Below are 26,224 nucleotides of genomic sequence, written 5' to 3' on the forward strand. Positions count from 1 at the left end.
TCTTCCTCATCATTTGTTATACTTTCCTTCATACTCCCTTCCTAATTTTTATCACCAGGGGCAAAAGGATGCTAACTAAATCCTTAGCAAATGCTGAACATCCAATTCTATGCTCCTATGAGTGCTGCTCTTTCCCAGGCTACTTGTTGAACAGCTCTTTCACCTCTTTTTTTTTTGTTATGAACTTTAACCACAAACACGAACAAACAACCTTTTATCTTCAAGGATGCTTTCCATAGAGCACAAGAGCTCTCGATCCCCAGGTGCAAGAAATCAGGAAAGGAAGGGAAGAAGCCAGCATGGCTGAGCCATGACCTGTGGGTCAAACTAAAGGGCAAGAAGAGAATGCACAGGCAGTGGAAAAAGGGACTGGCATCTTGGGAAGAGTACAGGGACACTGCTCGGTTGTGTAAGGATGGGATCAGGAAGGCCAAGGCTCGGCTGGAGCTGAACCTGGCGAGGGACGCAAAGAATAATAAGAGCTTCTACAGGTAAATTAACCAGAAAAGGAAGGTTAAAGAAAGCATACCCCCTCTGATGAGCAAAAGTGGTGAGCTGGTAAAAACAGATGAGGAGAAGGCTGAGGTACTCAACAACTTCTTTGCCTCAGTCTTCACTGGCAACCTCTCTCCTCACACCTCCCGAGTCAATGGGCCATTTGACGGGGATCAGGGGGGCAGAGGTCCTCCCACTGTAAGTGAAGATCAGGTTCGCGACCACCTGAGGAACCTGAACATACATAAGTCTATGGGTCCTGATGGGATGCATCCCAGAGTCCTGAGCCTGATGTAGTTGCCAAGCCACTCGCCATGATATTTGAAAAGTCATGGCAGTCAGGTGAAGTCCCTGGGGACTGGAAAAAGGGAAATATTGCAGCCATTTTTAAAAAGCGTAGAAAGGAGGACCCTGGGAACTACTGACCTGGCAGCCTCACCTCTGTGCCTGGGAAGACTGTGGAACAGATCCTCCTAGAAGCTATGCTAAGGCACATGGAGGACAGGGAGGTGATTCGGGACAGCCAGCATGGCTTCACCAAGGGCAAGTCCTGCCTGACCAACCTAGTGGCCTTCTATGATGGAGTGACTGCATCAGTGGACGAGGGAAGAGCTACGCATGTCATCTATCTGGACTTCTGTAAGGCCTTTGACACGGTCCCCCACAATATCCTCCTCTCTAAATTGGAAGGATATGGATTTCATGGGCAGACTGTTCGGCGGATAGCAAACTGGCTGGATGGTCGCATCCAGAGGGTAGTGGTCAATGGCTCCATGTCCAGATGGAGAACAGTGACAAGTGGTGTCCCTCCAGGGTCCGTACTGGGGCCAGCACTGTTTAATATCTTCATCAATGACACAGACAGCGGGATCGAGTGCACCTTCAGCAAGTTTGCAGATGACACCAAGCTGAGCGGTGCAGTCAACATGCCTGAGGGACAGGATGCCATCCAGAGGGACCTGGACAAGCTGGAGAAATGGGCCTGTGTGAACCTCATGAGGTTCAACAAGGCCAAGTGCAAGGTCCTGCACCTGGGTCGGGGCAATCCCCGGTATCAGAACAGGCTAGGGGATGAAGGGATTGAGAGCAGCCCTGAGGAGAAGGACTTGGGGGTACTGATAGATGAAAAGCTGGACATGAGCCAGCAATGTGCTCTCGCAGCCCAGAAAGCCAACCATATCCTGGGCTGCATCAAAAGAAGCATGGCCAGCAGGTCGAGGGAGGTGATTCTGCCCCTCTACTCTGCTCTGGTGAGACCCCACCTGGAGTACTGCGTCCAGCTCTGGAGTCCTCAGCACAGGAAGGACATGGACCTGTTGGAGCAGGTCCAGAGGAGGCCACAAAACTGATTAGATGGATGGAACACCTCTGCTATGAGGAAAGGCTGAAAGAGCTGGGGTTGTTCAGCCTGGAGAAGAGAAGACTGCGGGGAGACCTTATTGTGGCCTTTCAATACTGAAAGAGGGCTTATAAGAAAGATGGGGATAGTCTTTTTAGCAAGGCCTGCTGCAACAAGACAAGGGGTAATGGTTTTAAACTAAAAGAGGGTAGATTTAGACTAAACACAAGGAAAGAATTTTTCACAATGAGGTTGGTGAAACACTGGAACGGGTTGCCCAGAGAGGTGGTAGATGCCCCATCCCTGGAAACATTCAAGGACAGGCTGGATGGGGCTCTGAGCAACCTGATCTAGTTGAAGATGTCCCTGCCAATTGCAGGGGGGGTGGACTAGATGACCTTTAAAGGTCCCTTCCATCCCAAAGCATTCTATGATTCTATGATTTTTATCTGTCCACATGATGCATTTGAAAATCCTGATAACCAACCCTCCACCTTCTCCTGTTCTGCCCAGACCCCAGCTCTGCTCCTGTTCAGGTTAAAAGGAATTCTTAACTTTACAACATCGATAGTTTCCTGATGGCCTAATCCTGGGTAAGAAAGAAAAAAACCAAACCTTTAATAACTGTTGCTATAGGACACTATTCCATCTTCTAAAGCCTCTGCATGTAACTGCATGAATTCTCATCTGTTGTCTTAATGAGAAGCAGTTAATTACAATGCACAAGCTGCCACAGGCAAGGCTGAGACATTAATAAGCTCAGCTGGGTACGGGGCTATAACTGCAGTTACAGTTCTGCGTAGCAATGAAGGGACTAAACCCAGGTGACGGCAGAGTTAAGACAACCATAGGAGAAACACACTGGGGAGCAGCAAAACTCTTGCACTGCTGATTACCCTGCTCCTAGAAGGGTTTATTTTCCCTTTTACATTTTTCTTGGTTTGAAGAATTAGTCTCAGAATCAGTAACGATATATATTATGGTATTAATATAATATTATTATATTTGCATTTATACAATTGTTGTTATTACCTAGTACGTTCCTCCTGGCTGGGTGGAGATGACTTCGTCATCTGAACATTTCATTTCATTCCATTCTCAAAACTGGTTTTGGATAACCAAAACACTGTCCAGACTGCTGTGGAAAGCTGACCTGCATAACAATATTATTGAACAGCTCTTCTGAAACAGCTTGGGTAACTCCAGAATAAGGTGATTTCATCCCAGTATAATTGCTCAGCATCGTGAAGATAGTAATTACTTTGGAATGAAGTGACTGAATCCAGAATGTAGCTTCCAGAAGGTAACTGCAAGAGTTTTCAGGGATGGAGGGGACAGACGTTAAGCCTCCATGTAAATATTAGTCTCCATGCAGACAACAGCTTGGGAATAGGTGTGTCCTGTGCTAGCCCACCCTTCATCTTCATCTTGGCCAATGCACGTCATTCCCGAACTGCACAATCACTGTTACTCAAGTCACTCTCCCAAGGCACCACCCTCTCAAGCTACCTTGTCTTGCTGTGCAACACCCAGCTCTTGCTGCATTCCTTCATTCCTTGCCGGGGAAGGTCATGGAGCATATCACCTTGAGTGCCACCACGCAGCACATGCAGGACAATCAGGGGATCAGGTCCAGCCAGCATGGGTTCATGAAGGGAAGGTCCTGCTTGACCAACCTGATCTCCTTCTATGACAGGGTGACCCGCTTAGTGGATGAGGGGAAGGCTGTGGATGTTGTCTACCTGGACTTTAGTAAGTCCTTTGACACTGTCTCCCACAGCATTCTCCTGGAGAAGCTGGCTGCTCACGGCTTGGATAAGGGCACTCTGCGCTGGGTAAAAAAACTGGCTAAATGGCCAAGCCCAGAGTGGTGGTGAATGGAGTCAAATCCAGTTGGCAGCCAGTCACGAGTGGTGTTTCCCAGGGCTCAGTGTTGGGGCCGGTCCTGTTCAATATCTTTATCGATGATCTGGATGAGGAGATTGAGTGCACCCTCAGTAAGTTTGCAGATGACAGTGGAAGTGTCAATCTGCTAGAGGGTAGGAAGGCCCTACAGAGGGACCTGGACAGGCTGGATCGATGGGCCGAGGCCAACTGTATGAGGTTCAACAAGGCTAAGTGCCGGGTCCTGCCCTTGGGTCACAACAACCCCATGCAACGCTACAGGCTAGGGGAAGACTGGCTGGAGAGATGCCCGGCAGAAAAGGACCTGGGGGTGCTGGTTGACAGCCGCCTGAACATGAGCCAGCAGTGTGCCCAGGTGGCCAAGGCGGCCAATGGCATCCTGGCTTGTATCAGGAAGAGTGTGGCCAGCAGGACCAGGGAGGTGATAGTGCCCCTGTACTCGGCCCTGGTGAGGCCGCACCTCGAGTACTGTGTTCAGTTTTGGGCCCCTCACTCCAAGAAGGACATCGGGGTGCTGGAGCGTGTCCAAAGAAGGGCAACGAAGTTGGTGAAGGGTCTAGAGCACAAGTCTTATGAGGAGCGGCTGAGGGAGCTGGGGTTGTTTAGTCTGGAGAAGAGGAGGCTGAGGGGAGACCTTATTGCTCTCTACAACTACCTGAAAGGAGGTTGTAGCGAGGTGGGGGTTGGTATCTTCTCCCAAGTAACAAGTGATAGGACAAGAGAAAATGGGCTCAAGTTGTGCCAGGGGAGATTTAGTTTGGATATTAGGAAAAACTTCTTCACGGAGAGAGTGGTTAGGCATTGGAACAGACTGCCCAGGGAAGTGGTGCAATGACAGTCCCTGGAAGTGTTCAAAAAACGTGTGTATGTGGTGCTTAGGGACATGGTTTAGAGGTGAACCTGGCAGTTAGGTTAACGGTTGGACTCGATCTCAGAGGTCCTTTCCAACCTTAATGATTCTGTGATTCATCTCTGGATGAAATTTGCTTCTCTGGATTCCAGTAAGATAAATAAAGCCCTACATATAAACAGGATGCAGCTTTCCTAGAGAACTGTGATCAAACTACTAGTAGGATGTAAAGGAGATAATGAAAATACATAAAATATTGGATTTAAAAACTACAACTGCCACCATAATCCTGAAGCCAATGAAAGCCTCGCCAGTGCTTCTGAAAACCCTGCATGTAAGGTTTTCCTATGTTGTATTTGCATTTATACAATTCAATTGTTATTATTACATATTACTCCAAATTAGTCTATTTTCAGCCAGTCATTTATCTTGTAGGTATTACAGAAAATGAAGATCTTATGCAAGGGTTGAAGAAAGAAGCTGGATTCAATTGTTTGGAGCTTCCCCTGCTGATAGCAACGGTCTTTTTAGGACCATGGCAGGTTCACTGATTTTTCAACATATAAAGCAAGCGTGGATTTGAGTGTCAGTGCCACTTCGGCCTTTGACCATCAATAGTCTCTTACTGATAGGTATGAGGGATCTCCAAGCACGCACAGCCCTTAGCAATCTTCCGGCTTCCCTGGTTCAGAATGGAAAGGACCAATGTTCTGAGATTCTCAGTAGTGTATTTGGTATGCTATTTTAAAATGTCTGGTTTTTTTAAAGGAAAATCATATTTTTACTACTAAATCCCCATTTTTTTAAAAGCAAGGAATGCTAAATTTGTAATATTTTTAAGTTAACTTCATCTGTAGACAACAGCTCTGAAAGCATGTGATTTTTATGAGTCTCAGTTATGTCAGCAATGAGGCCAAGTCATCTACTTATCTTCTTCTGAAACGGCTTAGCCTTGCAGGATGCAGGCTGCGAACGGGGTCCCTCGCTGGCATCAGCCACACGCTGATCCCACAATACCAGCTGTCTCGGTGACGATGAGACTTACATAGCGTTTTCACAGGTTGCAGACAAGCTGTTTTCAGCAACTTTTTGTTTACGGACAAAGGATCAAAAATTGTAACAAAGCTAAATGAGCTCTAAATATTTTCACAGTGATCCATTCTTAATAAAAAGGAGGAAGAGCTCTGATATAATAGAGTGCAAAAATTCGGTTTACAGGATCTTCATAGAAGAAGCAATGAAATTAAGTAAGGCTGTATTACTTGCTACTGCTATCAATTAATGCAGCAACTACTTCCAGATGTAATAATTACCATATGTGCACTGTGCTTTACCTCTGGGCTTATTAATTTCATACACAGGAGGTTACAGCTATTGATTGCATTAAAACATATTGACATGTTACAATAGAAATGTTCTTGCTGCAATGCATTGTTGCACAAACTGAAATTATTCAAGTGATACAGAAACAGCCAACTGCACCCATCAGCGGACAACTTGCTCATGGTCATTTCTCCATCCCCTCTTAAACACACAAACACAGTATTGCAACAGGAGAATGACAGCAGTTAGCTCAGCTGCTTAGGGACAAAAACTATAAGGTCTTAAGAGACAGAGGTTGACCACGAGATAAATGCAAAATCACTGGGAATACCTATCAATATAAATAAATAAATACAAATAAAATGGCTCTTACTTCTCACTGCAATCTGCCCTACTGAGAATTTGTTCATGTAGAAGTGACTGCCAACCAGCGCTACCCTGTGAACTTTAGAGCAGCCTGAAGTTTAGTGAGTCGCAGAAAAATATGCATTTGAATGCTATCGCTCATTTTTGGGATTTTTAAAAGTGCATCTAATTTTTGATACATAACGAACAATAACGACATCCAAATAACATCTAGAAAAAGTGGTGGCTGTATTGACATAAGACAACTAGGTTTTAACTACATGCAAATGTAGCAACACATTCAGTAATCATAGAACGCTTTGGGATGGAAGGGACCTTTAAAGGTCATCTAGTCCAACCCCCCTGCAATTGGCAGGGACATTTTCAACTAGATCAGGTTGCTCAGAGCCCCCTCCAACCTGACCTTGAATGTTTCCAAGGATGGGGCATCTACCACCTCTCTGGGCAACCCGTTCCAGTGTTTCACCACCCTCATCGTAAAAAATGTCTTCCTTATATCCAGTCTGAATCTACCCTGCTTTAGTTTAAAACCATTACCCCTTGTCCTATCGCTATTGGCCCTGCTAAAAAGTCTGTCCCTATCTTTCTTATAGGCCCCCTTTAAGTATTGAAAGGCCACAATAAGGTCTCCCCGCAGCCTTCTCTTCTCCAGGCTGAACAAGCCCAGCTCTCTCAGCCTTTCCTCATAGGAGAGGTGTTCCATCCATCTGATCAGTTTTGTGGCCTCTGGACCTGCTCCAACAGGTCCATGTCCTTCCTGTACTGAGGAACAGTACAGAGCTGGACGCAGGACTCCAGGTGGGGTCTCACCAGAGCAGAGCAGAGGGGCAGAATCACCTCCCTCAACCTGCTGGCCATGCTTCTTTTGATGCAGCCCAGGATATGGTTGGCTTTCTGGGCTGCGAGAGCACATTGCTGGCTCATGTCCAGCTTTTCATCTATCAGTACCCCCAAGTCCTTCTCCTCAGGGCTGCTCTCAATCCCTTCATCCCCTAGCCTGTTCTGATACCGGGGATTGCCCCGACCCAGGTGCAGGACCTTGCACTTGGCCTTGTTGAACCTCATCAGGTTCACACAGGCCCACTTCTCCACCCTGCACCCTGTAATAACTGCACCCTGTTTGCACTTGGGTTTTTTTGTTGTCATCCTATCTGCATAATTAAAGATATATTTCTATTCAATTCTGGTTAAACTTCTATAAATTATATAACCTGCTCTAAAACCTCCCTGTAAACAACAAAGCATTGCTTGCTTTTTTAATAAATCTTAATTTTCCCTCTTCTACTTTAGACAACATATTTCAAGGAAGAATGCACTGAATTCAGTAGGTAAATCTCACATTAAAATAATTCAACTGTCCTAAAATAATATTTACAAAGACAGTGGCAACCATGATGCAAAGGAACAAATGTAACAGGCAAAATTATCAAGTTCGCTGCATTGGTAGTACTTTCATATAGGGTGAAACTGTGTCGGCAGTTTCCAGTAACCTTTAAAAATCAGAAGGAACCTGGCTTTTTTTCAGCAAAAGCACTAAAAGCAAGTACCAAGCACAAAGAGTTAATGCGTTCTTCCTACTTCTGAAAGTAGGAATGAACCTGATTTCGTCAGTGAGGTTTGGCAACGTGCGAAATCCTGTAACCAATTTCATTTCCTGAGAAATGAAGGGTCCACAGGGGAAAGTCAGCCAGAGGCTTTGGGAACTGTCGAGAGCTCAGACATGACCGAGAGGCTCCTGGAAGGAGCCAGACTGTCTCTTTGCTTATCGCCGCCCAGCCAAACGGCACCATCCGAACGCCGGCGCTGCCAGACTCCATTTCGAGCCGGAGCTGCGGCGCAACGTGATAGCGCTTCATCAACACACGGGATCCCCTGAAAAAAATAAACCAGCTCCAGCACACATCTTATATTCTACTTTAAGCAACTGGGCTGAAAACACACGGTTGCATAAAACAGGCGTTGGGATGTAACTTGTAACGGTCTGCGTTGTTTATGCGTTTTAAAGCCAAGTGCTAGGAGTGACTTGGTATTCTGGAGTTTAGAATCTCCCTCCCGCCCTTCCCAGAGGAAAAAGCCAAATACAGAAGGATAAATCATTCGTTATTGGATATACCTTGGCATTAGCGAGACTGCGAAGGATGCACTTTCAATAGGAACTATAGGCTGTGTCACGTGGAAAGCTGAATGTCAGTCTCGGTTTTAAACTATAAATTCATTTTTTGAAAAGTTATCCTCATAAATGTGATTGATAGTCTTACTGAATCTTAACAGTAAATATCAGATCTAATTGCAAAATGACAAATGTGCTTCAACAGAAGCTCAGCTGTGATTTTCCGATCTATTTAAATGCCGTCTTTTCGTACAAAGTTAACCTGAATGTTTGTTCGCTTTTGTATTATTACAAATTGATTCACAACTCCAACGTTTTTACAGGAAATTCAAGTAGCTTGACACACAGAGATTTGAACTTTTAAAAGTCTAAAGTTTGAGCTTGTAAAAAAAAAATATTGCCAGTCTGATGACCCCTGAAGGGAAGATAAAAGGAAAAAAAAAATAGCTCAAATAATAACTTCAGGCCCTTCATTACCAAAATTCTGGGTAACTTTTCAAGTGGCTTGCAGGCTTATAATAGCAACAACATCTGCAATTGATTAGCTACCCCAGCACAACCAGATGTCACGGTGACAGGGAGAAAGTACTGTTGGTTGGGAGAAAGTACTGTTGGTTCTAGAGTTTACTGGGAAGCAGAACATCATTTCACTGAAAACCAAAATATCTAAAAAGGAAGTTGGGGAAGCTAAAGAAATATTGTGCTTGTTCTCAACCGAAGTGTCTGAATTCAGTTTTATTGCATCTTCTAGTTCTCTGGAAAGCCTGGGATAAATTCTTTCTTGCTCCCAAGGAAAATGCTGCTCGCTTGACTCATTCTGCCCTTCATCACACCACCACTAATCATTGCTTTGCTGGGATCTTTGATGCATTCTGCTCAAGACTCTGACAAACACAAACTGATAATATAAAAAAAGACAGTTCTCTATGTTAACTATCTACCCAGGTTTGTAAACAAGGTACACGGCCTTGGAGGAATACCAGAGCACGACTCCAGACACACAAAGGTCTATGCTTAGAGCAAATTAACTCCAGGAGTCCTATCCCTGTTGCTCCTTCCATGACTTTACTCATGCTATTTAATGCACGTTTTAGACCCCAAATGGGAAAAGCAATGAGAATACCTGAAAGGAACATGAAGAAGATCAGTTCTTCTTTCAGAGCATTTTCATATTAACCATGCTGCTGCCTTTGAAAGTATCATTGGTACTTTTTGGGCTACTGCTATGCTTTTACCAGATATTGCGATGACTCCACGCACATGATTGCAGATTGAGCAAGAAATGCTATGTGAGGAAAACAAGTAGCCTACTTTCTTTTCTCTTCAGTCTGTGGCATTAAAATGGAGGATAATACTGTACGGTATGTTATACCACAGACTGGCTGATGTAAGCAAAAACCGGCACTGTAATATTAGTATTCATATACTACTTCTAAGATAAGCAGTCAAAGCACATTGAAGGGATGTAGCCATCAGTGTCTTATTTCAATGATAACCAGTAAAAGAGAAATTACTTGTTGAATAGTTTACATTTTACCATCCGTTTCAACACGAGAGCTTGCAAAAGCTGAATGGATTTGGTGTGGGTGACCAAGACTCATTCCCAGCTCCTTCGAGCTGATCATTCACCAGTTAATAGGGCTCTACATTCATCTCTTCTGCTCCTCCAGCTGCTTCTCTCAATCCACTTCAACCAAGTTGGTTGAAGCTCAGAAGCTCACAGACTCATTTTTGCTGCTCTGTTCGCACACAGCATAGGAAGAAACAGAAAGATCTCATGCTGTGAGACTGCTGACCACCGTGGGCATGACTGCCCTGCAGAGGCATGGAGAGCTTTGCTTGGTAGCCCTTTGAACTACCGCAGATTTAGGCGATGGGGCTGTTCTCCTTACATCTACAGTGATGCAACGCAAAAAATTAGTCCTATGCTGTCCTTTAAAGCAACACAGGAAAGACAAAGCCAGGACACATCTTCTCAATTTTCTGAGCTACTACTCAATCCGTGTGACTCCTGCAAAAGAGCAGCCAGGAAAATGAGGGAGAAAGGGGACAGAGAAAAGCGAAGCATAGTCCCTCTCCCCTCCTAATTAACACCAGTCAGTATGAGCCACATACTCCCCACCACAGGATACGCAAAGTCCTAGCCACCTGCCCAGTGTCCTGCTCACATCATGCCTGGTAGCATCTCACCAGTGTGAAGATACGGCTTGAAAAACCTTAAGATTGTTGAAGCCAACAGCAAAACTCTCCAGTGAGAGCAGGATTTTTCCCATGGATCTCTGAAGTGTTAGGATATAGCAATGAATGTTTCAGTGACTAGGAAGAAAACAAGGCTGAAGTTCTCCATTTATTCTTGATTGGTGAAGAAAAGCTTTATACAGTGCTCTCTCCAAGCTGAAAGCATGATTATTATTTTCTGTTCAAAGCAATTTTGGCTCCTTTACAGTAAGAAACTGATATTACATGAGAAACAAAGATCAGAGATTCAAGAGTTTGCTAATGCATATTTTCCTGTGCTGATGCTGCAATGATGTTTATATTACTCTTCAATAGGGAGGTGTCAGAAAAGCATTAATATGTTTTTAACTGTGTGCCAGGCAGACAAGCAAAATAAAATAGCTGGGTTTTTTTTTTTCTTGTTCTACTCAACAATGCCAAAAGTTACTGTTTATTTTTCTCCACCACCATGGAAGAATTTATAACCACTCAAGTAAACTAAAGTTAAAAAGCTGTTTTTAATTCCAAAATTGACTGACAGCTGCTATGTTAAAGCAAACCTAATTTGTTTGGGTTCTCAGGAGCATTCACATTTGAAAAACTAAGTCTCCTGGAGCCATTTAAAGGGTGGGGTTTTCTTTGGTCCCTTCCCTTTCCCCATAATGCTAAAAAAATAATTTAAAAATGTGATACTGTATAATTTTCACATTCAGAAGACACCTGGGGAGAAGGGGAGAGCATATCACCTTTTCAAATAGCCTTGAGAGTAACATATAAATATGGTATCAGTTACAGCATTAGCTAACTCTCTTTGGGAGTGCCAAAGAGAGATTGTGAATCATAGAATCATAGAATTTTTAAGGTTGGAAAAGACCCTTAAGATCATTGAGTCCAACCGTTAACCTAGCACTGCCAAGTCCACCACTAAACCATGTCCTCAAGCACCACGTCTACCCGTCTTTTAAATACCTCCAATGCCACAGTACACACCACCACTGTTAGACCTGGCAATATTCAAACAGATAATATACTCAGCTGTAACTAAGACCTTATGTGCAAAAGGACTCGTCTTACACCACACCAAAGAAAACCAAATCTTGACATGTATAACATTCAAAATCCATGCAAACGCTTGCTGGAATGGTAACTGTATGAAGAGTTCTGGTTGTTTTTTTTTACTGAAAAATATTAAAGCAAACTTAAAAAAAAAAATGCTTTATAAGTGACTCACCAACACTACAAGACTATGCCAACATTTCAAACGTCTTGAGTCCAGCAGTATGAAGCTCCATGGCTTTCCATGGATCGCAAGTTTCAAGCCAAACTACATTTGAAGAGACTGCAGTGTAATTTATTTTGCTTTCCCTAAAGCTTCTAAGTTAACAGATTTCTTCTATCTTATGCAAAGGATGCTTCTGAAAATGAAGTGTTGTTAGGATTCAATCCAACTCATCAACTGTATTTGCATTATACATAGCTACAAACAAGTCTCTCTAAAGACTGCTGAAATCCACTTTTAACCATGGAACAAAAAGAGTCACCAAATTTCAAAGACTTCTAATCCACAGATGCTAAAGCTAATTTACTTTGGCCCTTGGCTTCTTCAGTGTTAAAAAAAATAACCAGGCATATAAAAAAATGTTTAAGCAAGCATAAGGGTTGCAATGTTGTTTAAAAATATATATGGCCTTCACTGCAAAATTTGTTACCATGCTGTACATTCTAACTAGCTCCTCAAGTCTACCTCCTACTAAGGAAGCATTTCTGTGGATTATCGTATTAATCTTCAAAAGTGACAGTGGTATTTATTTCTGAACTACAGCTCCAAAGTTTTGGTTCCCTTCTGGGATTATGGAGCTAAGAGCCCGAGTTCTGACTTTCTTTCTGTAAGTTTTTGCAATGCACAGTCAAGAGTTCCCATATGATGCAGTACATCAGTAAGTATCTAACCTTAAGTACTATAATAGTCACAGTTTTTCCACAATATTTTTCACATACTTTAGATCTTGCCTACACACAAGTTTGCACCATTTAATTAAATAGATTTAAATGATATAAACCCCTGCTTGGACATACTTATAAAGTGGCGTCATTCAGTTTAGTTTCAACTCATTCTCAACAATTTAAGTAGCTGGGCTTATATTAATAGAAGAGCACCTGCATAAGGGTTTGCCCTGGTTCAGACAGACAGACAGGTTTATAATCCCACTTTAAGATTAGCCAGAGTCAGCTGAGTGCAGACATGTCTTTGACTGCCTGCTCACAGCTTCACGATGATAAGTTATTTTCTGACCACAAAGCCCATCAAAACTTTCAAGATCATTTTTCCTGGAATTCTGATTACCCAAAATCATATTTCTCAAGGGATGGGGAGTATATTCTTCTCTACCCAAGGTCTCTGAGAATCTGACCTCTAAAACAAATGCCTTCAAAAGAAACATGAATTATTGTTCATCACTTACAGGTCAGCTCACGGAAGCAGGGAAGTTTGACATCTTAATTGAGGGTATAAATTGTCAGAAGGAAATATACAATCCATAAATACTATTATTCTTAGCATATGTTTGGTGTTTTGGAAAGGCCCAAAAAGCACTTTGTGTAAGTTTCTTACACTTTTCTTACTAATCCCATCTTCTTCAGGTTAAGGGTTAACAGCAGTTGAGCAAAGGGAAGTCTGCGTTACAGATGCCTGCCTAGTGTCAGACCTAAGGATGTATTAGACACAACTGGCTTCCACTATAATAAGATCTTTGACCCTTCAGCCAGAAAAACATAAATATCAGGAAGAATTTGATGAATTTATTTTTTAAGGAAGTTTTTTGTCTCTCTTGCTTTGTGCTATGCCCTAGAGCTTTGTAAAGGAGTTACTGGTCTCTATAACTCCTCTGCCCCTACGTCTTTACAGTGTCATACAGAGTTAATGTGTGCAGTCTTCTACCTAAAACGCCTGGTAGTGAGGTACTGCTACAGCAGTTAAACAAATGCATGAAAGCTGTACATAGCTTAAGAATTACAGATCTGCCCCAAGGTTTAATTTAGATCATTAAAGACCACTGGTCTAGATTCTGAAGCCAGCATCTTGCCGTGGCCAAATAACAACCACTGAGCACTAAGGACATCAGGACTCTGGGAAAACAAACAAACAGACAAACATCATCAGGAGCAATTTTAATGGAAGATGGAGCAACGGACGGTCTCTCAGGACCAACACCATGTTAGGTAGCATGCATACATATAAAATGCTACCAATTTCCTTTGCAATTTGAGGCACTTTGCAAGTGCTGTCCATGTCCTGCTCCTCTGCCTGGTGTGACGGTACAAATGACTGTTGAACAGATGATGTCTCCTCCCTAGGAGGAGCATCTGCAGAAGCAGGGCAACCTTTCCAGAAAGCTCAGCAGCTAAACCAAGATACTCTTTTAGACTCCCTCAGTTTTAGGGACTTCACATGCACTTTCTTTTATGGCTATACTTTCTTTCCAGAGTTGAAAGTACCTACGCTTGACATCCTCCATCGAATTCACTGCCACCTCAGTCAACAACCGTGTTATTTTAATGACATTTTTGGTAGCTGAACTTTTGGTGTCGATACTACTTCCCCAGAAGCGGGGTGATGTGCCAGGGACAAAAAGCTGTTCTGGTCCAGCTGCCAGGTGGCATCTACCACCACTCTGATGACAATTTACTCTTTTCCCCTGTGCTCTTGTGCCTTGATGATTAGGGGCTTTCTCCAATGAAACAAATGGAAGTTGAAGGAGTTGGAAGTACATCATTAATAGAAGGAAAAACCTATGAGAAGTGCTTTTAACACCTAAAGCGAAACTTGTTCTGTCAAGAGACTGAAGGCTTTTACCTCTGCTCCTTTTACATATTCTGTGAAATTTTAATGCCCGTCAAACATGCGCCAAAGGAAAACCGGCTGCTCTCACGAGTGAGGCAGACGGGGCTTGGGCATTGCTGGGGCAACTGCGGGAGATTTAAACGCGGAGATCCCAGAAGCAGCACTCAGTCAGCGAGGCACACGGCGGCAGCAATGGTAAGTCCTGCGACTGGGCGCTAGATTGGGATGGGAAAGGGGGATTCCTGTGCCAGTGAACCCGATAAAGAGCCTGGTGGGGCCCTCGCGCCAAAGGGAACCGGCTGCTCTCGCAAGTGAGGTAGATGGGGCTTGGGCATTGCTGAGGCAACTGCAGGAGATTTAAACAGGTCCCTGGGGAGCGTGAGCGACCAGGAGAGGCAAACAGGGCGTGGAGCGTCAGAAAGGGCGTAGCGCGGCAGTTGGCACAGCAGTTCGCGCAGGCAGCTGGCGAGCTCTCCTTGTGGTCTACGCCCTCCCGAAGAGACTTAGCCATGGTCTCCACTCGGACAAGAGTCATCGCCAGAAGGGATGTGGCGACACAGACGGAGCTCCCACTAAAGCCAGGTCTCTGGCTGCAGGGAGTGCCAGAGCCTTGCTCTGGTGACGGAGGGCTGCCGAGACAACACCTGCGTGAGGTGCGAGCAGGTGGAGGATCTGCTCAGCATGGTGGCAGAGCTGAAAGAAGAAGTTGCAAGACTGAGGAGTATCAGGGAGTGCAAGAGGGAGACAGACTGGTGGAGCCAGTCCCTACCATCCCTGAGACAAGCACACCAGATGGAAGCATCAAGAGAAGGAGAGGCTCCCCTGCCCTCGTGCCACCAGGCGGAGGGAGGGGACCCAAGAGACGGAGGAGGATGGATGCAGATCCCTGCTCGGCACAGCAGGCAAATCTTCTCCCGGCCAATCTCGCCCCCCCAGGTGCCCTTACACAATAGGTATGAGGCTCTGGAACTCGAGGGCCAGGAGGATGAAGATACAGACAGTGATCCATTCAAGGGGTTGACTAGGGGGAACCAGTCAGCCCCACACATTATAACGGCCGCTGGTAAGAAAAAAAGAAGGGTAATTGTCATAGGTGACTCCCTTCTGAGGGGAACAGAGGGCCTGATATGCCGACCGGACCCATCCCATAGGGAAGTCTGCTGCCTTCCTGAGGCAAGGATAAGAGACATTGCCAGGAAGCTCCCTAGGCTGGTACAACTGCCCGATTATTACCCGCTATTGGTTGTTCAGGTCGGCAGTGATGAGGTAGCCGAGAAAAGTACAGAGACGATCAAAAGGGACTTTAGAGAACTGGGGCGATTGCTTGAAGGATCAGGAGCACAGGCAGTGTTTTCCTCCATCCCTTTAGTAGCCGGGAGGCATATGGAAAGGAACAGGAAGACCCATCTCATTAACACGTGGCTCAGAGGCTGGTGCCAGCGGTGGAATTTTGGGTTTTTCAATCATGGGGCAGTTTACATGGCACCAGGCTTGCTAGAGTCAGATGGGGTTCACCTGTCTCAAAGGGGGAAAAGGATTCTGGCTCAGGAGCTAGCAGGCCTCATTGAGAGAGCTTTAAACTAGATGCAAAATGGGAAGGGGATAAAACCAGGCTTGCTAGGGATGAGCCTAGGGGTGGCATGCCTGTGTTGGAGAAGTGATCTATAGCCCAACTGAAGTGCATTTACACCAATGCACACAGCATGGGCAATAAACAGGAGGAGCTGGAAGCCATTGCGCGGCAGGAAAACTATGATGTGGTCACCATCACGGAAACATGGTGGGATGACTCACACAACTGGAGTGCTGCAATGGATGGCTACAAGCTCTTCAGAAGGGACAGGCAAGGAAAGAGGCGGTGGGGTAGCCTTGTACGTTAAAGAGTGTTTTGACTGTCTAGAACTCAATGACAGTAAGATAAGGTTGAGTGCTTATGGGTAAAGATTGGGGGAAGGCTAATAAGGCAGATATCCTGGTGGGAGTCTGTTATAGACCACCCAACCAGGATGAAGAAACAGATGAAGCATTCTACAAGTGGTTGGCTGAAGTCTCACAATCCCTAGCCCTTGTTCTCGTGGGGAGACTTCAACTTACCAGATCTCTGCTGGAAATACAGCAGCAGCAGAGAGGAAACAGTCTGGGAGGTTCCTGGAGTGTGTGGAAGATAACTTCCTGACGCAGCTGGTGAGGGAGCCAACTAGGGAAGGTGCCCTGCTGGACCTCTTGTTTGTGAACAGAGAAGGCCTGGTGGGCGATGTGGTGGTCGGAGGCTGTCTTGGGCTCAGTGACCATGACACGATAGAGTTTTCAGTTCTTGGAGAAGTAAGGAGGGGGGTCAGCAGAACCACTACCCTGGACTTTAGAAGGGCAGACTTTGGCCTGTTCAGGGAGTCTGGTTGACAGAGTCCCTTGGGAGGCAGTCCTGAAGGGCAAAGGAGTCCAGGAAGGCTGGATGTTATTCAAGAAGGAAGTCTTAAAGGCACGGGAGCAGGCCGTCCCTATGTGCCGGAAGTCGAGCAGGCGGGGAGAAGACCGGCCTGGCTGAACAGAGAGCTTTGGCTAGAACTCAAAAGGAGAGCTTAACCGCCTTTGGAAGAAGGGGCAGGTGACTCAGGAGGACTACAAGGATGTTGTGAGGTTATGCAGGGAGAAGATTAGAAAGGCAAAGGCCCAGCTGGAACTTAAACTGGCCACCGCTGTTAAAGATAACAAAAAATGTTTTTATAAATATATCAGCGACAAAAGGAGGGCCAGGGAGAATCTCCCTCCTTTGTTGGATGCGGAGGGAAACTTTGCCACGAAGGATGAGGAGAAGGCTGAGGTACTTAATGCCTTCTTTGCCTCAGTCTTTAACAGTCAGATTGGTCATCCTCAGGGTTTTCAGGCCCCTGAACTGGGAGATGGAGATAGGATGCAGAATGAAGCCCCAGTTATCGAAGAGGTAACAGTCACCGACCTGCTCCTCCACCTGGATGTTCACAAGTCCATGGGGCCAGACAGGATCCACCCGAGGATACTGAGGGAGCTGGCAGAGGAGCTCGCCAAGCCACTCTCCATCATTTATCAGCAGTCCTGGTCAACCGGGGAGGTCCCAGATGACTGGAAGCTAGCAAACGTGACGCCCCTCTACAAGAAGGGTCGGAAGGAGGATCCAGGGAACTACAGGCCTGTCAGCCTGACCTTGGTGCTAGGGAAAGTCACGGAACAGATCATCTTGCATGCCATTATACGGCACGTGTGGGACAACCTGGGGATCGGGCTCAGCCAGCGTGGGTTTATGAAAGGGAGGTCCTGCTTCACTAACCTGGCCTCCTCCTATGACAAGGTGACCCACTTAGTGGATGAGGGGAAGGCTGTGGATGTTGTCTACCTGGACTTTAGTAAGGCCTTTGACACTGTCTCCCACAGCATTCTCCTGGAGAAGATGGCTGCTCACGGCTTGGATAAGGGCACTCTGCACTGGGTTAAAAACTGGCTGGACAGCCGAGCCCAGAGAGTGGTGGTGAATGGAGTCAAATCCAGTTGGCAGCCAGTCACGAGTGGTGTTTCCCAGGGCTCAGTGTTGGGGCTGGTCTTGTTCAATATCAGCATTGATGATCTGGATGAGGGGATTGAGTGCACCCTCAGGAAGTTTGCAGATGACACCAAGTTGGGTGGAAGTGTCGATCTGCTGGAGGGTAGGAAGGCCCTACAGAGGGACCTGGACAGGCTGGATCGATGGGCCGGGGCCAACTGCATGAGGTTCAACAAGGCTAAGTGCCGGGTCCTGCCCTTGGGTCACAACAACCCCATGCAACGCTACAGGCTAGGGGAGGACTGGCTGGAGAGCTGCCTGGTGGAAAAGGACCTGGGGGTGCTGGTTGACAGCCGCCTGAACATGAGCCAGCAGTGTGCTCAGGTGGCCAAGAGGGCCAATGGCATCCTGGCTTGTATCAGGAAGAGTGTGGCCAGCAGGACCAGGGAGGTGATAGTGCCCCTGTACTCGGCCCTGGTGAGGCTGCACCTCGAGTACTGTGTTCAGTTTTGGGCCCCTCACTACAAGGACATCGGGGTGCTGGAGTGTGTCCAAAGAAGGGCAACGAAGCTGGTGAAGGGTCTAGAGCACAAGTCTTATGAGGAGCGGCTGAGGGAGCTGGGGTTGTTTAGTCTGGAGAAGAGGAGGCTGAGGGGAGACCTTATTGCTCTCTACAACTACCTGAAAGGAGGTTGTAGCGAGGTGGGGGTCAGTCTCTTGTCCCAAGTAACAAGTGATGGGATAAGAGGAAATGGGCTCAAGCTGCGCCAGGGGAAGTTTAGGTTGGATATTAGAAAAAACTTCTTCACCGAAAGGGTAGTCAGGCACTGGAACAGGCTGCCCAGGGAAGTGGTTGAGTCCCCATCCCTGGAGGTATTTAAAAGAAGGGTAGACACGGTGCTCGAGGACATGGTTTAGTGGTGGACTTGGCAGTGTTAGGTTAACGGTTGGACTCGGTGATCTTAAGGGTCTTTTGCAATCTTAATGATTCTATGAACTAGAATGCACTTCAATAAGTATTAAATTTTGCACCATACCAAAAAAGCAAGAGTTGATGGCATAATGGCATGTCTGCATAACACATCAAGAACATATGACAGAATGCACACTGATGACAAAATTCTCATTGACACAGGGAGAAAAGGAATAGGAGAAAAATAAAAGCAGCAGCTCAGAATACATTCATGAAAATGAAATCTTTGCCTTAAGTGGCTTAGCTAATGGGAACTTTTCTTTTCTAAGGCATTAAATGTGGCCTCCCAAGTGTGATCATTCCATGAACCCAAATGTCAGCTTCCAGTCACTAGCTGGCATTCAAAACAAGTTTTCCCACTTATTTTAAAAGAGCGGTTATCTGCTGGCTAACTCCCCTTGAAATCCTGAGATAACTCGCAGACTCCAGACACAGCCCCACTTCTCTCACGCTCCTAGTCCTGAAAGTAGATAGTTCACCAAAGGAAAGAAAGGCAGCCTGAGAACTTAACAAAAAAAATAAAAATAATGAAAGGAATGAAGCCAATTTTCACCTATCACTATGATCTCTAAATTGCCTTTAATAAGCTTCTGCAATAAAACAGGGAGCCTGGATTGTGGGCTGCTTGTCTGTGAAGGAGACAGCTCTATCTCCATGCCGTGGCTCCTGCCTCCATCCGAGGCATATTAACTTCATTTATCTCCTCCCACAGACTGAAGGAGAAATAACCAGCTCTTGATTTCAGCACCTGCCCTTTATCTCTCTGTTTATGCAGAAGTCTTCTAAAAGGCTAATTACTCAGCTTGGACTTTCCCTGCCTTCCACAGTACATGGCTAAAATGCTTAAAATAATGTTAATTATATTGTTTGTCTCCAGTCAAATTGCTCCAGGACTGGAAGGAAAATATGAGTTAGGTCTCCCATTTCCCAATAAATATTTGCTAAGAAAATGCAGGATATCTTTCCTAACACACACACACACACAAATATATAGATAGATACATGACCTACTGCTAACACATATGCTCACTTTGCATCCCATGTTGCTTCCCACAGTGAACAGGAGCAGGAGTACCGGGGTGTGCTACAAAACTGATAAGCACCATTATGCAGATCAGGATCGTGGCTCTAAGTGCTGTTATTTTTAATTGACGTTTATTCATGTTTGAACTATGGTCTAAGCAACAGACTCAAGATCTGAATACATCACACCTCTTGAACGCTCACTTCCTCGACAAAGGCCAAGATAAGCTACTTGAAAACATTCACTATATTTATCTGTGCATACATTAGGTACTTTTATATAAGAAAAAACCCCCACCATTGTCTGAGCTGCAGGGAAGCAAGTGAGTAAAAGTGCTGCTTCAGTCCTCATTTTTCCAAATCATAACCTCTTTGTGTTTCAACCGCCTCCCTCAGAGTGCTTCAGCTGAAGATGATAATTTCTAGGAGGTAGGAGTAATATCTCTGCAGGGTCTCTTGTACTTCAGAGCACTTCAGTATGTTATGGCAAAAGGCAAGGATGGCTTGAAAATTAATTAGCAATTAACTGCAAAGCCAATCTATAAATTCTCAGGATTAAACTCCACAGCTTTGCACGTCGTAATTATGTGTAGGTCACGTCAATCCAGATGCGACAGACCCATAATTCCTCCACACATTGTCCAAGCTGGCCAGGCACAAGCCAACTCCTATCCAGAAGCCACTTCTCTGAATTGGCTGTGCCCAAGCAAGCCTGTGTTAGAAAATTGTCCTTGCGGCAGGCGATATTGGTCTACGCAGCTAGACAGCTTCCAGCTCGCAGATTTGAGCTTAGCGATGCGAACAGCAACGGAGCCTATTGTGCAGGCAAAGCGACTGTGGGTAGGTCTGCTCCCACCCATCCAGACATGCCCAGAGAGCGTCATTAAAGATGTGGAATAAAGCTTTCTCCTTTATTTAGCTGCTGAAATTCCTCAGAGTTGCCAGAGTTATTGTGTGACTATATCTTTAGTCTGATCTTAATATGATTTTGTCGAGCTTTAGAATAGCTTCCCCTGAAAACCTCAGAGAGTGAAGTGAGAAGACCTGAGGAACTGAGACTCCTAGGAGAGAAGTCCAAGGACAGAGGGCATGAAGACTCACAAGGTCATTTCTACAGGAGGGAATCACGTGCTGCTCATCATTACTGTCTGTGCAAAGAAAGGATGTTATTTGCATTTACAAATTAATGCATGACATTACAGATACCAAGGTCAGTGTCACCAACTTTTCTCCATGCAGGAGTAACCTGCTCTGGCCAAAGTGCTGCTCAGCAAAAAGATCTTGAAAAAAAATGATAAAACCCATTAGGTGAAAGTGAGCAGTGTAGAAGAATTACGTGCCAGACTGATTGTGTTCACTTGGTAACCCTGCCCCAAAACTCAAGTCCTTCGGAAGAAAGGTAAGCACTCCAAGTCACACTATAAGCATCATTAAAATTGGAAGTACTCGACTGCTTGGTGAGGACTTACAGAGCTTGGCACTTGTAAAAAAATTTTGATCTGTTGATTTAAGCAGAAATATAAACATGTTATTTTGAACACTGTATATCATTAATGCAGAAAATTTAAACTTGATGGGATTTCACTCCACAAACAACATTTCTTTAAATTATGGCTCAACATGCAAGTCAATCTGGTACACTAAGTAACTGATAAAACCTTCATTTTTTTGTAAGCAGCTAATTTATTTAGTGATGGCTCTACGTCAAGAAGGAATCGCTGTAGCCTCTTAACATAAGATCTTTTAATTATCTGCATGTAAGAATAAGTTGTCGTAGAAAAAGCAAAAGGTTCAGTGTTTCTCTGTATTCAGAGCATCACAGAGTAGCAAGGACACAACCTGAAGGGCTGGATATGGATCCAACAACTCCTCTGGTTTTACTTAGGCTATTCTTGTACTGCAGCTCAGGACTCGGACTCTAAACCAATCTCTCTCAAAGTAATTCAGTCTGAGTGACTAAATACATGCCATCTCAGGGACACAGGGAACTGTAGGAAAGACATTAGTATATGCAGCCAGCTAGACAATTCCCACTGGGTGCTTTAAAATTACCAGGGTATAAATAAATTACCAGCCATTGCCAATGGCTGCGTGTACTCAGTATGCCTTATCAGATGATATTTTCCTAAAGTTATCACAAAAGAAATGGGTCTTGAGAAGATGTTCCCGCTCTCTTATTATGGAGTAGGAAGAAAAATGGTTCTGCAGAAAGCAGACAGTATTCAAAATACAGTTGGCATAATGGAGAAGAAAATTCGTCGTGTGTTTAAAACACACACATAACTCCCATTTACTTACTTACCTACTTACACAGATTTCATTATTGCAGCATTTAAACACCACACAGCCTTTAATGGATTTTAGCCTCACAAAACCTGTCAAGTTAGTAAATCCCTCATAAGATTTGAGAAATTTTTCAGAAGAGAACGGAGTGGTCTGCTCAGGATTATACAGAAAGTTCGTGATCACGTTGACCAGACTTACAGGTCCTGAATTGATTTTCAGTAGGTTGGTTAATTCTTAACTAAAGCCCCTGAAATTTATCTTTATAGTATTTTATACAGTCCCAGATGGAGACAGAGCACTAGAGAAAGAAGAATAAGTTAACAACAACAACAAAAAAAGAATGATCAAAGTTTGGTTACAGCTTAACTAAACAATGGATGGAGAGGTAAGACTGCATCTTTGAGATATGATGAAGAAAACCTTAACCTCAGCAAATGTTAATTCCTCCACACACTTCAATTTAATAACTAATCAAGAAAACTCACCCAAACATTTAGCACAAATTAGGAATTTAAATTAAAACATACACATATGGCCATCCACAATGTAATCCCTTATCTGCTGCTATTGATAGGAGAAATGATGTTTTGATGTTATGGATATAAAGGGTATGTATGTAATTGGTTGGAACAGTACACTTTAATTGACGAGGTCTCGAGCACTTACTCTCAGCCTGTCTTTGGGCAAAGCAACAGCTCCTTGCTTGATGATTTCCAGAACTCGCTCCACTGACAGCTCAGCTCCAGCTTGCTCTAATCGGGAGCTGAAAAAGCTGATCACCTGGAATGAAAAATCAGAGCACATAAATAAATAAAAAAGAAGAGATCTTTGTATCAATTTACACACAAAGCTGTCATCTTCTTTCCCTGGATCAATGTATCTGTACTTGTTAAAGAATAATCATGTTATTGCTTGTGTTGCAACCAGGGAGACTTTGTTAATGTCAAATTAGCACAATTATCAGTATCCTCCTGCAGTCATTTTCAACAGATAAATGATATTACAATTTAACAGACACAGCTGAATTAATAAATTTACATTTTCAAGTACTGTGCACTGACATATGCTTATATTTCTATCTGTCAGCACATCAGGATTTTCGAGGCCTTCCAGTCTACTTTTTATAGCTTGGGCTAGGAATTTACTTTCATTTTCAAGCATTAGAGTAAAATCCTTACAGTTTTAATGACTCCTGGACAGAAGGCTTTAAGACAACTATTAAATATCTCAATACAACTACAAGAGTCTACATGACTTGCCTGGGGGGTTTGTAACATCCAAAGCCACAGCAAGTGGAAGGGAAAAAAAAAGCAGCCTACAAAGCTCCTCTTCTCCCCTAATTAACCACCCGAAGTCCCCCATGTACCTTCCCCATCACAGACTCCAGGCCCAAGGACCTGTACATTCCCTTTCAATGCTCTCAGCCTCCATGCACCTCGCTGGTGAGGCCAAGCTGCTTTTCACCATATTTCCCTCCCCACCCCCTTTCTGTGACCCAGCTGGTCCTTGTTAGCTAGAACATAGTTAGGTCAGGCTTTAACTTTTATCCCTCTCCAAGCTCAGTAGGTCACACCAGAAGCAGACATCCCACCGGCAGTTCTCCATGTGGGACATCAGAAAACCTCCATTCCTATAGCTCCTTTCATCCAAAAAGAGCACACTTTGCAAACCCCCATCCCTTAGTCCAGAGGAACTCACCAGTCATGCAGGGGATCCAAAACTCAAAACAACGCAAAAAGGGTACAGGGCAAAATTTCAACACCTACTTAGAGTCCTTTGAAAGTACCACAAGATGGTCAGAGCCACTTAGTAGAGCCCATGTGAGCACCCAGCTACCCCTTGGCTGGAGTCACCCACAGCTTCCACTCACTGCACATGCTGCTGGTAGGTTCCCCGACATCTCACAGGCTTCAGACATCTCTCCTCTGAAGAGTACTAATGTCCACTTGTATCCGAATCCCAACCTCCAGCACGTCGAGGAATCTTTGTTAATTCTCCCAAGTAGAAGGGGGAAAAAGTGTATTATACTACAAAATCTCTGCTGAGCTCTCTTTGTTCTGTAGTGAGACACAGCTGGAGCCAGAAACCATTACCCTAATTATGCCTCCCAGCTCAGCTGCTGTTAATAAAACAAAGACAGCTGATGGCTTGATTACTGTGAGATTCAAATTTGTTGTTCCTCTCCTCTGATCCCGGAAACCCTAGACCTTGTTTTGAGCAGGTAGATTTGCTGGATCGCAGAGCAATCTCTTCCTAGAAGCTGAAGCACCAAGCGAGATAGAGACAGATGACAGTTGCTGGAAGTTGTTTTTTGGGGCTGTTGTGGTTTGGGTGGTATTTTTTTTTGGTTCTGTTTTGTTTTAAACAACAAAAGTGTGGAAATCAGTCAAGAGAAAATTCAGGTTTAACCTTCTGTACTGTCCTTATGATTATCTCCATACTTGAATAGAAGGGAGAATTTCACTGCCTCTGGCAGATGTTGCAGGTAGGTTTTACCTTCTTACAGATAAGGACCTGCTGTAGCGCTGTGATTTCTGATCCTTGAAAAAAACAGGAGTAGGAAGATGAGCTGAGTTCATAAGCAAAGGAGCTGGAGGGAGGAACCAGAAATTACAGAGGAAAACGGCAAGAAGCAGCTTGCGCAAAGAGCATGAGGACCTTGGAGTGAGGCTGACATGGTTTTGGCATAGTGTCTGGGACAAATTGCTGGTACACAGCTCATAGAGGAACGAGAAAGTTACCCACAAATTTCGAAAGAAAAAAACCATCTTCCTGCATTTCAACACTCCTCTGTTGTCAGTAATTGCTGGTGAAACCTATCCTTGCCCAGGGCAGGCTCATGCAGAGAATCCATCCCACTAGTGCTGCCTCATTAGCTCAAGTTCTGCTAAACCACAACAAAAGCAAAATTTAATATTCCGCTTTTAATCAAAAGGATGAAATACTATCATAATGCATACACATAAACTGAATGAAGCGCACAGATACTAACTGAATTCTGGCATTTCCTATTTTGGAAAGTCAAAGCCTCCAATCTTAACGTGTTTTTAAAAGGCTTTTATGCTTTTGTGGTAAAGGTACTAATCTTGGTTGAGTTATATTTCACAAAGAACAGAAGTGTGATAGGCTTCCAATATTTTCAGGCCATGTCAGCATTTCACAGAACTTTGAATGGCTATTTTTGGTATGCAGTTAAAGACGAAAATGAAAAATATCTACTTAAATAATAATACTTATCTCTAAACATTATTTGCCTTGCTACTTCAGACAATATAGAATTGGAGTAATTCTTGATAGGAACCCTGATAGTACAGTACCCCAATGAGATACTCAGGTACCCAATAAGTACCCCAGTGAAATAAAAAAAAGAAAAAAGAAAAAAAAGATGAGTTATCCAGAGGAGATCCTAAAAGAGGCATTTGCTTGTTACCATTAGATCAGTAATAAAACCAAAAAGCATCCAGCATTACATCCCTACTGCCCAAGCTCCCATCTATTCTGTAGCAGAAGGTCTAACACTTTACCTAGTAATCTGCCCAAATATAAAAATATAAAAGCTTTACATAATATTAAGGAAGAGTAGCCTTTTCCTTTGAAAGAGCTTTAATTATCTTCCATGCATAAGTAATAGCATTTAAAATAATCATGAAAATTAACAGATTTCAACTCCTTGTCCACTTAAAAAGAAAACGAACCAGAAAAAGCAAACTGGCTGGATAATATTAAATGAGTTTCAAGTTTTAGCACATGCTTTAAAACCCAATGCTGAGCATATTACTGTAATGTATAGAAAAAAGCAGATCTCCAGGCAAACAAACTAGATTGAAAGATGGACTTTTTTTTTTTCCTTATGGTGTCCATTTTTTGATATTCTGAAAATTATTTTTCTCATTAATTATTTGGGCAACTGGTCTAAGAAAACAGAAAATAACTGCAAAGACTGCTTAAGAAGAAGAATAACAAGAAACTTAATGAGTCGCTG

At 44.1% G+C, this 26,224-nt stretch overlaps 1 protein-coding gene across 1 annotated transcript in view; it reads right to left on the reverse strand.

The window, feature by feature from the left end:
- Positions 1 to 26,224, reverse strand: part of DYM (dymeclin) — a 260,986-nt gene that overhangs the window by 18,796 nt on the left and 215,966 nt on the right. Inside the window, 1 exon segment of the mRNA XM_087760268.1 lies at positions 22,909 to 23,022. Within this exon segment, the coding sequence (XP_087616394.1) occupies positions 22,909 to 23,022 (114 nt within the window).

Source organism: Nipponia nippon, unplaced genomic scaffold (genome assembly GCF_047370975.1).
Source record: "Nipponia nippon isolate SJK-2023a ecotype South Korea unplaced genomic scaffold, ASM4737097v1 scaffold_22, whole genome shotgun sequence".
NCBI lineage: Eukaryota > Metazoa > Chordata > Aves > Pelecaniformes > Threskiornithidae > Nipponia > Nipponia nippon.